The 13,139-nt window shown below is 36.2% G+C and overlaps 1 protein-coding gene across 1 annotated transcript in view; it reads right to left on the reverse strand.

Moving 5' to 3' along the window:
• OXSR1 (oxidative stress responsive kinase 1) overlaps positions 1–13,139 on the reverse strand; it is a 109,879-nt gene that overhangs the window by 16,913 nt on the left and 79,827 nt on the right. Inside the window, exons 8-11 of the mRNA XM_024132256.3 lie at positions 10,790–10,923; positions 6,794–6,842; positions 6,110–6,175; positions 1,840–1,962 (exon numbers count right to left, since the gene is read on the reverse strand). Of these exons, the coding sequence (XP_023988024.1) occupies positions 1,840–1,962; positions 6,110–6,175; positions 6,794–6,842; positions 10,790–10,923 (372 nt within the window). The remainder of the gene's footprint in view (positions 1–1,839; positions 1,963–6,109; positions 6,176–6,793; positions 6,843–10,789; positions 10,924–13,139) is intronic.

Below are 13,139 nucleotides of genomic sequence, written 5' to 3' on the forward strand. Positions count from 1 at the left end.
GCTTTGATGAGGTGTTAGTTGGGTCTGGAGCAGTGTTCAGTCTAGGGCAATATATTATACCCCATTACTGAGCACTCTACCAAATGCCCTGTGAATTATAAGTTTCTTCAGTCTAACTGCTGTTCCTGGCTGTGTGAGTGCTGGGCACTTTCTCCACATGGGTAATTTTCTCACATATAGTCACTGATAAGTATGTTGCTGAATACTCAAAAGGGAAGCTCTAAGCTTCTTTCTCTGGGTAGCTCTCTCCTCCTTGGTACTCTACCTTATCAAATTTTATCTGCCTTGATCTCTTACCTCTATTTACTCAACTCCCAAAAACACTTTTCAAACCACAGTGAAGAGAAAACTGCCCCAAAACTGACTTGGATGTTAGAATTAGCAGAGAAGGACATTAAAATAATTATTATATATTCATATCTTCAAGAAGTGGAGACACTGAAGATGCAAAAACAAACACCAAATCAAACTTCTAGAACCTAACAACCAAATCAAACACCAAATCAAAATTCTCGTATTACGTCTGAGATGGAAAGGAGACTGGATGGGAGATTAGCAGCAGATTAACACTGCAGAAGAAAGACTAATGAACAGGCCAGCACTAGAAACTATGCAAAATGAAACCGAGGGAAAAAGAATTTTTAAAAAATGAGAAGACAACCAGTGAGCAGTCAGACGACTTTAAGGAGCCTAATATACATGTTATTGGACTCTCCAAGGTGGAAGGACAGAAAAAGCATTTGAAAATGTAATAGCTGAGGGACTTTCCTGGTGGTCTAGTGGTTAAGACTCCACACTCCCAATGCAGGGGGCCCAGGTTCGATCCCTGGTCAGGGAACTAGATCCCACATGTGGCAATGAAGATCCCACGTGCCACAACTAAGACCCAGTGCAGCCAAATAAATAAATAAATAAATAAACAAATAAATAAATATTTTAAAAAAAGAAAATGTAATGGCTGAAAACTTTCCAAACTTGATTGAAAAACTATAAACCCAAAGATCCAAGAAGCTCAATAAACCCTAAACATGAAACGTGAAAAAAAAAAAAAAGATACACCTAGGCATACCATATCAAATTGCTCAAAACCATTCATAAAGAAAAAAATCTTAAAAGCAGCCAGAGTAAAAAGAAATGTGACTTATAAATGAAAAGATAAGTATACAAGCAGATTTAATACTCGAAACAATGCAAACAAGAAAATGTTGGAACAAATTCTTTAAGATACAGGCCCACCTCATTTTATTGCACTAGGCTTTATTATGCTTTGCAGATATTGCATTTTTTACAAATTGAAGGTTTGTGGCAACCCTGCACTGAGCAAGTCTATCAGTGCCATTTTTCAAATAGTATTTGCTGACTTCATGTCTTGGTGTCCACTTCTAGCAAAAACTAACACACTCACACACATGATCCAGGATATACCAATTGAAGAAGAGGTGCACTGTTACTCTTCAGGTAGAAAGTTAACAGACTTTAGGGACAAAGTTTCAATTGTTAGGCTTTCAAATTCACTAATCTTTTCCTCTGCAGTGTTTAATCAGCCATTAATCTAATCCAGTGTGTTTTCATCTCAGACACTATAGTTTTCATTTCTCGATTTAGGTCATTTTTATATACCCTAAATATTATCACAGTAAAACAGATATGCCAGTCCCCTTTTCCATGTAGAATTACTTGGGCTCCTGTTGTTAATAAGTTGTTCAAGAAAATTCTGTCTGTATTTTTTATATTTTAGCTGGTTAAACTGAACAGAACCACAGAATATAGTATTATCTCAGAGGATTCAGACAAAAAAGATAGAACTCTAGCTAAAGCATATAGTTTAACAGAACTTACCCTGAGTTGTGAAATTGCTGCTTTCCCTTCCTCACTTTCTTCATCAAATTCATCATCACTCCACTCCCAGCCACCATCTTCTGTCTTATGAAGACGGCCACTGGAACCCGGTACTCTCCGAACCTGCTCATTAGGAAGAGAGACGTGGACTATGGTAGTGTTTGACACTTACTATATAGAAAAGTCAGCCATATTCTCTCTCCTTCTATTACTTCAATACTGTAAGCAGATAATAATTTTCCCAATAAAGAAGTTTTCCTACATAAACTCACATCCTCCATCCTTCACTTGCTTTCTGTTCATAATCTCCACTATTTGTCTTTACTCACAACCACTGACTCTCCCTGTACTCCTGTACTCTGAGCCTGCACATCATCCAGATCCTTCTTATGTGAAGTCACAGCTCAAATCTGATTAATGGTTTCGTATCTTGAGACACTGAAAAAAAGGGGGGGGGGGAGTTTAAGCCCTCAAATAAATAAACCCAAGATAAAGAAGATGCTGCTCTTTTTTTTTTTCAATTTTAATGTTTAAAATCACAATTATACCTCCATAGTTTCAAAAGTACTACAGCTATGCAAGTGTTGTTAAGAAAAAGAGCAGTCCCCTAACTTTCATCTTCTTCCTCACAGGCAACCACTTTCAATTCATGTTAGCTTATTCTTTTGGAATTTATATTTATCTCTCTGAGTAACCTGTTCTTATTATTATCCCTTGATTTTCTAGTTTTAGGAATTATCTATTGAACTTCCTGCTGTGCAAATGAGAATTTAACCCTATTATCAATCCCCTACTCTTTTTTCAAGATACATTGTAATTTTGCTTAAATCAATATTCAGTGTTTATATAACATGATTATATAAACTATACAGTTGAACCTTATTATATATTACAATTACTTTTCTTTCCTGCATAACTTTTTAATTTCCCCTGGAGTTAATATTTGCTTATTTCTTACTTGTCATATTCATCCCCCAATTCTCTCCCTGCTGTGTAAATCTCCTTTCACCATATTCACATATATTAGGTATTCATCAGTATTATCTTCTTGAGGAAGCCTCTCATCAGAGCCTCCTTATCTGTTCCACCAGACTGACACCAGGTCTGGTACTTTAGATCTTACTCTACCGTCATCCAGAGGACCATGCTTCCTAGATCACATGACTTCCCTGTTCTTACTTCAAGCACTTCCTCTACTATCAACATGGCACATTTATTAAAGCCAGGCATTTCTGAACATAACTTGATTCTATTCCCACACTTCACTTATAGTCTGCCTGGTTAAAAAAAAATCTGAAATAGAAAACATTTTTTTTTCATAACGTTGAAATAGTGCTGCATTGTGATGTGGCTTCCAGAGATGCTGTTGAGGTCATTATGACCCCTGATCCTGTCCATGCCCTGTCCCCCTTCTCTGGAAAGCTACACATCTTCTTTTCGTCTCCAGTATTATGAGCTACCATGGTAAATGTGCCTTACTGTTGGTCTATTTTCATTCACTGTGCTGGGTACTTGGGCTCTTTCAATCTGGAAATTCACAAAATTTTTCTTGAATTATTTTTTCAATAATTTCTTTTCTTCTGTTTTTCTCAGTTCTCCTTTTCTGGAACTCATTTAACTCAAATATTGAGCCTTCTCAAATAATCTTCTAGTGTTCTCATCTTTTGTTATCTATCTCTTGGCCTTTTGGCTCTGTTTTCTGGGAAATTCCTCAACTTTACCCTAAAATCTTTGTAAAGAATTTTTTTCATTTCTTCTATAATGTTTTCAATTTCCAAGAGCCATTGGTGGTAGTGCCATTCTCTAAATGCTTCTTTTTTAAAAGTAACAGCTTTACAGAGATATAATTCATATACCATAAAACTGACCCATTTAAGGTATTATAATCCAATGATTTTTAGTATATTCAGAGTTGTGAAACCATCTCCACAATCAAATTTTGATCATTTTCATCACTCCCTCCACCCCCCAAAAAACATCCCATACCCATTTGCAGTCACTGCCCATTTCCCTACAATCTGCTCAAGTCCTAGGCAACCAATAATCTACTTTCTGTCTCTATACATTTGCCTATTCTGGATATTTCACATAAATGGAATCACAGAATATGTCTTTCAATTAGCATAATGTTTTAAAGGTACACCCATGTTATGGCATGTATCAGTACTTCATTCCTTATTATTGCTGAATAATATTCCATTGTATAGGTACATGACATTTTATATATCCATTTATAATAGATGGACATTCAGGTTGTTTCCACTTTTTAGATATGAATAATACTTCTATGAACATTCATGTACATATATATTTTTTAAACATTACTCTCTTTTTACTCCAGTCCTTACCCAAGATAAGATTTCCAGAGATAGAGGCAAATTCAAAATACCTTCTATTTTAAGAAAAGATTTCAGAGCATTTTACCGGTAATATCTAGTAATAACCATTTTACTGCTATAGGCTTCATCACTGTGGTATGGTATTATTTGTTTGTAAATCTTTCCCCTACCCAAGGTGTGTCCTTAAGGGCAGGGAAAGTATCTTAATCACTTTTATATCTCTAGTATCTGGCACGGTGCCTGGCACATAACAAACACTCAGTACATGGTATAGAAGGGAGGCTGGATCTATAAGGAGTATGAAAGCATCACTGGGAATGCAACAAGGTAGAGAAAAGAATACAAAGCAGTAACCTTTCAAGGAGCTACCAGTGCAGTTATAAATGCTGCAGTTACTAATGTCTCGATAAACAGCTTGGAGTAGGTAAGGGCATATTTGAAAATCTACAGATGGTCACCAAACTGCCTTCCAAGGAGATCTAGCCTGATCAGTTGCATGGTCTTTGTTATACTGAATAGAGTATGCAAACTGAAAGGCCCCACCAGCCCCCTTTCCACTCTCTCTCAAGGCCTGCCATGCCCAACTCCTCACCCAAACACCTGTTGAGTGAATATGTGAAAAGTATCCATTTGAAGGTATGCCAAATTATTAGCTTACCTAGGCCACTAATATCTTGGTTTGGTCCTGCCTTCAGGATAAAGGACTTATGTTTGTTCACTATTTTAAGGCTAGGTTACCCAAATAATATGGAAGGAAAGCCAAAATCATCTTTTCTACTTTACTAACATTTCAAAAGAGTTCAAAGTTGACAGCTTTTTGTATTGTAATAAGGCAGGCATGTGGTATATGCTTCCTTCTGTTGCCAATGGAATTCCAACAGAAACCAGAATGTTACTACTGGAAACAGATGAACTTCCTCTCATTGTTCCTGTACTTTTTCATATTAATCATGAAATAATGGGGAAGTGGCTTCTACTTTAGTCAGGGGGAAGGACATAAGACTGAATTATTTAATTTTTTTCAACTCTTTTCTTCTTAAAACATGTAGTTCTTCCAGTCAGCCAAGAGAAAGGATACTGTTATTTAATAGAAATTCAGTCAGCCGAAGCAGCTTAGGATATAGTTGTTGATGTTAAGCTTGAAGCTGTTTCCAACATTGCTGATGGTTTTTAATGTGGTTATATTTAGCCTCTCCTATCTCCCTCACGTGGCTTCAAGGGGATTCACTTGGTACTCTGAACACTTTCTTCCATCAATATGGAGAATCCCCAGAAGTACCCATGGTGGATTTTTCTTCTCTGCCAACTTCCCAGCCGTGGGCGTGTCTCTCCCCCAGCCCTCGGCTGCTGGCGATTGGACCCATGTACATATTTTTATGTGTACATGTTTTCAGTGCTCTTGGGTATGACTAGGAGTGGAATTGCTGGGTCATATGGCAAATTTGTTTAGCCTTTTGTGAAACTGCCAGACTGCTTTTTAAAAGTGGCCACACCATTTTCCATTCCCATCAGTAATATGTAAGGGCTCCAATTTCTCTACATCTTTAGCAACACTTGTTATTGTTTGTCTTTTTTGATATAGTTATCCTAGTGGGTGTGAAGTGGTGTCTTCATTGTTTTTGTATGGTGTGAAGAAACTTCACAACTTTACAACTTACTCTGGTAGTTGCAAACAGTGATTTAACAGAATTTAGAATTAATTCATTAATTATGTAACATACCTTTTCATTCTAGTTGATAGTGGAGTAATACCAAGGCATACAGTAGACTATTGCTAAAAGAATATATCAAAGAATGCTAAAGAAAAGACTGAAAGAAAATGAGTAATACTCACACTGTTAACACAGTATTAGTTAAATATACTTTCAAAATGCAAAAGTAAATCTATTCTAAGTAATTTCCCAGAAAAACTGAGTTAAATCCCCATTTACCTTTCTAGCTCTTTCAGAAATGGTTGGTGCTCTCTGCAATATTTTTTCTTGAAGAAATTCTTTATTCTGGAGAGGAAAAATAAGTATTTTCTTCTCACAAGAAGTTTTTATTGAACAAAATAACTGACATAAATATTTACCACAATTAAAATGTGATATAGTAACTGTTTTATAAAGAAGTTTGAAAAAAGCTTCTGAAGCTCCTTAGTATATTACTACCATGACTTTATAAATTGAGAAAAAACTTTACTGTACTGTAAGAACCATTATCTATGAAAAGTTTGCTTTAACATATGTCCTTTGGGATCATGGTCCCACATTTCCCAACTACAGTAACATCCTACTTAACCCACATCTTTGGGAAATGAGATGTTTACTAATTCAGCAGTAAACCCTGAAATGAGAGTTCAGTATATTTCACAGAATTTTCCACAGATTTTGTTTATAATGGTAAAGTTTAATATTCATTTTTCCTGTTGTAAGTTTTACCTGACACCTAATTTATATGAAAAACACATTTATCTTATATACCAAAGATTGTATAAATAGTGCCCTCAGCAATTATTTGATCTACCATCATTCTTCCAAAAATAATCATCTTAATGCAACATCTGAACAGTGAACCTAATTTAGGTAATTGAGGAGGATCATATGAACACATGAAATCAAGTTAGAATGTCCTACCTTTGCTTTTTGGAAAAATTTGTGCCTTAACAGTTCTGCTGCTGTTGGTCTAAAACCAGAAAAGAAAGTTTTTATAAATTCAAGTGGAATGTGGGTTTTCATTTTCAAATATGATTTCTTGAGCATCAAGATAAAAACTCAGTGTACTCCACTGTCCTTAACCTACTAAAAACCAAAAAGGATAAATTCAGTACAAGACATTGAACAGAATTAAAAAACTCAAATAGAAATGTTCTGATAATAATTATTGTAGGCTCTTTCAAAAATTCATTAGTGAAATGTTTCTTTTAAAAGCATGATTTCTTAGTGGCTTTCAATATATTTGCTATATAATATTATTTCCCAAGAAGTTGGCTTTATCTACTTTAACAAGGCAAAAAAATATATTTAAACTCACAAATCAAGCCCTGTGCTTCTTGCCACATGGTTGCCTGCAAGCCTTCAACTTAGGTAACTACATATTTTTAAAAAATAATTTCACAATTTCCTTTTAAAAAACTGAAGATTCTAAGAGTAACGTATAGTCCCCCAATTTAATCTAAACTCAGTTTTTTAAAAATTTATTTATTTTTATTTATTTATTATTTTTGGCTGTGTTGGGTCTTCGTTGCTGTGTGCAGGCTTTCTCTAGCTGTGGCAAGCAGGGCCTACTCTTCGTTGCTGTGCGTGGGCTTTTCACTGTGGTGGCTTCTCTTGTTGCGGAGCATGGGCTCTAGAGTACGTGGGCTTCAGTAAATGCGGCACATGGGCTCAGTAGTTGCGGCTCGTGGGCTCTAGAGCTCAGGCTCAGTAGTTGTGGCACACGGGCTCAGTTGCTCTGCGGCATGTGGGATCTTCCTGGACCAGGGCTCGAATCCATGTCCCCTGCATTGGCAGGTGGATTCTTAACCACTGAGCCACCAGGGAAGCCCTAAACTCAGTTTTTAACTCAACTGTGCACATTCTTACTTTATTGGCATAAAGACATTGTTGTCCATTTCACAAACTAGTATGACTGAGAATAAACAATAAATACTACACTTAAGAAATTGGACCTGATTAATGCCACATACCTACCATGTAATCCTGAGCAAATCACTTCTCGAAGGTTCAGTATTACCTGGCCAAGTCCCTAAAAGCAGTGGTTCTTAAACACTGCTGTGCATTACAATATCTGGGAGTTAAAAAAAAAAATCCTTGCGACGAAAGACATGAGGGTCATATTCTAGCTATGTCAGAGCAACAAGGTAGAAGCAGCCTAGGTTTTGTATTGCCCTCCTGAAATAGAGTTGTCATACCACATGTGAACTGTTACATAAGAAAGAAATAAACTCTTATCTTATTTAAAAAAAAAAAAAATCCTGATGCCCAGGCTGTTCCCCTTAACACTTAAAGCAGAATCTGTGGGGGCAAACCTGGGTATCAGTAGTTTTTAGAACTCCCCAGCTGATACCAATATGCACTCAAGCTTGAGAACCAGGGCCTCAGAGGATTCTTATAAAGATTAAAAGAGAGAGTCAGTGTGGAAGTGCTATGCAAACTGAAAGTAGACATTACCATTCCTATTTTTTCATTCAGTCACAATTTCAATATGTTCAACAGTTTGCACAACACTGTTTTTTATGATTCGTTCCTTTCTTCTGGGTTCACTTCCTTCTTTCTAAAGTACACTTTAGAGGAGTTCTTTAAGTGATTAAAACATGACTGGAAAACTCAATTTTTGTCTGAAAAATAACTTAATTTCATGCTTACTGATGAATGATAGTTTGACTAGATGGAGAATTCTGGGTTAACAGTTATTTTTTCTCAACACTGTTCCAGTATATTCTGGCCTTGACTGTTGTTTTGGGGGAAGTGGCTGTCAATCTGCCTGCTATTCCTCAGTAGGTAATCTGTTCTCTCAGGTCGCATTTAAGAGCTTCTCTTTGCCTTTGTGTCCAGTAGTTTCACGACAATGTGTACAAGCGGGAAAAGAGGGATACCGCTTGGAATCTGGGGTGATATTTCCTTAGTGTGAAAATAAAGGTATTTCATCAATTCAGAAAATTCTCAGCTGTTATTTCTTCGAATGTTGCTTCTCGTTCACAGCATAGTGTTACACTGTGTGTTTTGTAATTTTGGATCGTGATCTCTTCAGTGCAAGAATTTCATGGGGGATTTCCCTGGCAGTGCAGTGGTTCAGAATCTGCCTGCCAATGCAGGGGACACAGGTTCAATCCCTGGCATGGGAAGATCCCACACGCCATGCAGCAACTAAGCTCGTGTGACAAAACTACTGAGCCCACGCGTCACAACTACAAAGCCCGCGTGCTGCAACTACTGAAGCCCGTGCATCTAGAGCCTGTGCTCCGCAACAAGAGAAGCCACCGCAATGAGAAGCCCATGTATCGCAACAAAGAGTAGCCCCTGCTCACCGCAACTAGAGAAAGCCTGCACGCAGCAACAAAGACCCAACACAGCCAAAAAAAAAAAAAAAAAAAAATAATAATAATAATAATAAAAAGAATCTCATGGACCTGGGTTTTGGAAGTATCCTAACAGTGCAGTTTCCAATTGCTTCTGCCAGAAATATAACTGGCTTAGTAATAACTGTTTTACTTTCTAATCCTGTGGATTCCTGGATAATATGGGTATAAATTCAGACTGTAAACCTGCAGAATGTCCAGGTCAGAGGGCTGGATTATTCAGGAAAGATTTCTGTTGTGTCTCTGTGATGATGGACAGATTTTTTTTGTTTGTTTTTTGGTCTCTCCTTTTACTCAGGATGCAGACTTCTGAATGTCCTAGATTTAAGCAGAGATCTCAGTTCAAAATCCCCATTGGGTAGGCCCAATGTCTCATTTCCAGTCCCCACGTGGAAGTTAAAAATTCAAACCAGTAGGTTATTGGAATGAATAGTGTCCTACTGAGGGGAGCCACAGAATCAGTTTATGATAGTTCTTGGATTTATGGCTTCCTTATTAATTCTGGCATCTGAAGACATCCCTTTATTGCAAGTTCATCTCTGTATTTGGTTTTTTAAGTTTGATAGATTTAACCAGCATTTCTGGGTGTTTGTAACAAGAGAATTCTGTTATTTTAGTCAACTAACTTGGCAGAAGCAAAAGCGTTACCTATGTTTTATACCAATTTATTCAGAAAGAGAAAAAAAGTTCTAAAAACAAAGGTTTGACATTTACTGCCTGTTTTTTTTACCCTTTCCAATATTTCCAACAGTAAATTTTGAAGCCCATTAAATATACTAAAGACATGATCAAGGATGTCAGTTCAAATCTTTTACTTTTGTTGAGCTTTAGAAAAATCAAAATGAAAGACCTCTTAGTGCTAAGAAACTGAGTGGACTATGTATATACTATGTGAAACAGAAAAATAAGATAGAGTGGGAACAGGGCCCAAGGTTAGAAATCAGGAGTTTTGGTTGACCTCAAAGATAAAAGATTGTATTCAATGATCTTCCACATTCTATGCTTCTGTTTAATTCATAACGATACACACATTAGATGATCATGTTTCTTTACTTACATGCCACCCAATCTTTCTAATGTTAACAATAAGCTCTTTGACTTTTTGATCCACTTAACTAAAATATCTTTCCAGTAAGGAAATAAGTATGACTATTTGACATTAAATATAATATTTGCTATGTTTTTCTCTTGTTATTAAAATTGTAAAGAGCATTAAGATACTGCTTTACTTACAACTCTTAAATGCAAATTGAAAATAAGCCCTCCTACTAACTTGGCATTTTAGTAACATAGAAATTTATAATTATAAGAAATTAACCAGGAAATAGCTTAACTATTTAGGGTACATTGTATACTAAAAAGAAGGGAGAAAGTAATTCACTCATTTCCAATCTAGTATAATGGTCTGTGCATTTTTTTCCTGTTTGTATTTAGTTCCTTTGAATTCCCTATGCATGTATGTATGTATGGCATGTATGTATGTGATTCTTAGCCTTCCCCAATGGTTTATATATTAGATGAACAGAAAAGTAAGCTTTATCTCATATTTTACCTTTTTTCTGGATCCTTTTGAAGGCACAATGAAATCATTTTTCTAAATGATTTTCCATACTTTTTCAGCATTTCTTTATCTTGAACACCAGTTTCCAAAGAAGGAGGATCATTCTGCAGTGTCAGCATTAAAACCTGTAAGAATTTTTAATACTATATAAACTTCTGAAGACTCAGTAAAGTAAATTAAATATTGCGGCCAAGTTTTTTCAATATAGACAACCTCCGAACATATGAGCAGATTTCATTTTCTAAAAGTTCACATCTAGACCAGTTGTTTGGAAACTAGAGTTATTTAGGTGTTTTCCACATAAACAGTATCTTATAAATAGTTGGCTTCCCAGGCAATGTGCCTACAAGGGCTCAACTGTCTCAACATTGTACTGTATGTCCTTTAGTTGGAATCCTTTCTTCATGTCCTCTGTCCCCATTCTTATACCAGCAAACTATCTTAAAAAAAATTAAAACCATAGCAAAATTAAGAGTGTGACCTTGCTGACTTTACCTATTCATGGCTCTGTTTCAACCTGACCCCTTGTAACCTGACCTTCTCTTCCCAGAACTCCTCAGAAACTCCAATCATAGAAATCACTGATCATGTCCCAGTTAACAAAGCTACAGCCTCTTTTAGTTTGCATTCTTCCTACCTTCCCTGCAGCAACTGTCCATCTGAAATCTCTTCCTTCTTTGACTGACATGGCAACATACTCTCTTGATGCATAGAGATGTAAATAATAAAGGTCACGTTTATATGGTGGAATTTGGGATGATTTGTGTTTTTCTATACTGTTTGACTTTTTAATAAAAGTATAAGCCATTTTTCTAAGAACAAAGTCAATACCAAAATTAAAAGGCTATAATCAGAATTATTACTTGCTATTCAGATTCAATTTATATTTACTGAAAGGGAACTACTAAGATTGGCAGTATTTCTCATTTTGAGCAAATAGGTTAACATGTGTATGTCTTGCTACAACTGCAGCAGCCACTGCCTACAATGATATAAAGTAAACCTCATCTTCCTCCCCCACCTCTTTTTAAAAATAAGCCATTTCTTGGGCCTAAAAATAGCCTCCCACCTTACAGTTAGTAAAAAACCATCCTTTTCAAAACCTTGTGAATATTCACTTACACCTAGGCATCTTGACCTTTAAGAAAAAACCGTGGCCTTAAAATATCACTAACCTTTCACGCATCAAATATATAGGTCAATATACATGTTTTCAATATGCAGATATAGAGAGGGTTTTCATACTATCCACTTACTGGTTTTGTCCCTCTCTACATTGTTAGAGCCTTAAAGGGGACAAAATAACACTTTAAAGGTTCTAAAATGCACCAAGAACATAGATATATGAATAATATCACTATGACAAAAATTCACAACAGTGGTCACCATTTTAAACAGTCATAGGGCATTTTGTAAAGTGGTGAAGCAGAACTATAAACAACAGCTACAGTTACAAACAAATAGAATTCACGTGCATATTATAACTAAGGGGTCACACAGATAAAAATGGCTGCCAACAGTACTGGCAGGACCATCTTGAAACACAAAAAACTCATTTATTACTAATGTTGGGGCATTAGGATTAACAACTACGTTTCAGGTAACCACTCCTTCAGGATATAAGAGGCCTTTTAATAAAAGCTGCTTAATGTCCTAATACAAAGCAAACTTTTATTCAATAACAGTGAGAATAATATATATGTATGGCACATGAACACTTTGCATGGATCTTATTTAACATATAAAAAGCACTTAAAACACTTAAAAGCACTTAAAAACAGTGCCTCACACAGATAAGTGCTCAATCAATGTTAGCGATAATTACTATTAACATGTAACCGTTCCAACAACCTTATAAAGTAGAAATGATCATCATCCCCACTGAGGCTGTTCTACACAAGTGACTGTGGGGAACATACCCTAAAATAAGACACAACAGATCCTAATATCAAACTAGTTACACAGTCAGGAGATGGTGACTCATCATATAAAAAGCTAAACTACAATGTGAAGTCACCCAATGCTAAATACCAAATATCTAATAGAGATTTTAACTGCTACAGGAGTTAGACGGAATGCAGGGCAGGATTCTATGGATAAGAATGTCAAATGAATCAGGCTCCCGGACTTCAGACTATACTACAAAGCTACAGTAATCAAGACAGTATGGTAATGGCACAAAACCAGAAATATAGATCAATGGAATCGGATAGAAAGCCCAGAGATAAACCCACACACATGTGGTCACCTTATTTTTGACAAAGGAGGCAAGAATATACAATGGAGAAAAGACAGCCTCTTCAATAAGTGGTGCTGGGAAAACTGGACAGCTACATGTAAA

The sequence above is a fragment of the Physeter macrocephalus genome, chromosome 18 (assembly GCF_002837175.3).
Source record: "Physeter macrocephalus isolate SW-GA chromosome 18, ASM283717v5, whole genome shotgun sequence".
NCBI classification, from domain to species: Eukaryota; Metazoa; Chordata; class Mammalia; order Artiodactyla; family Physeteridae; genus Physeter; species Physeter macrocephalus.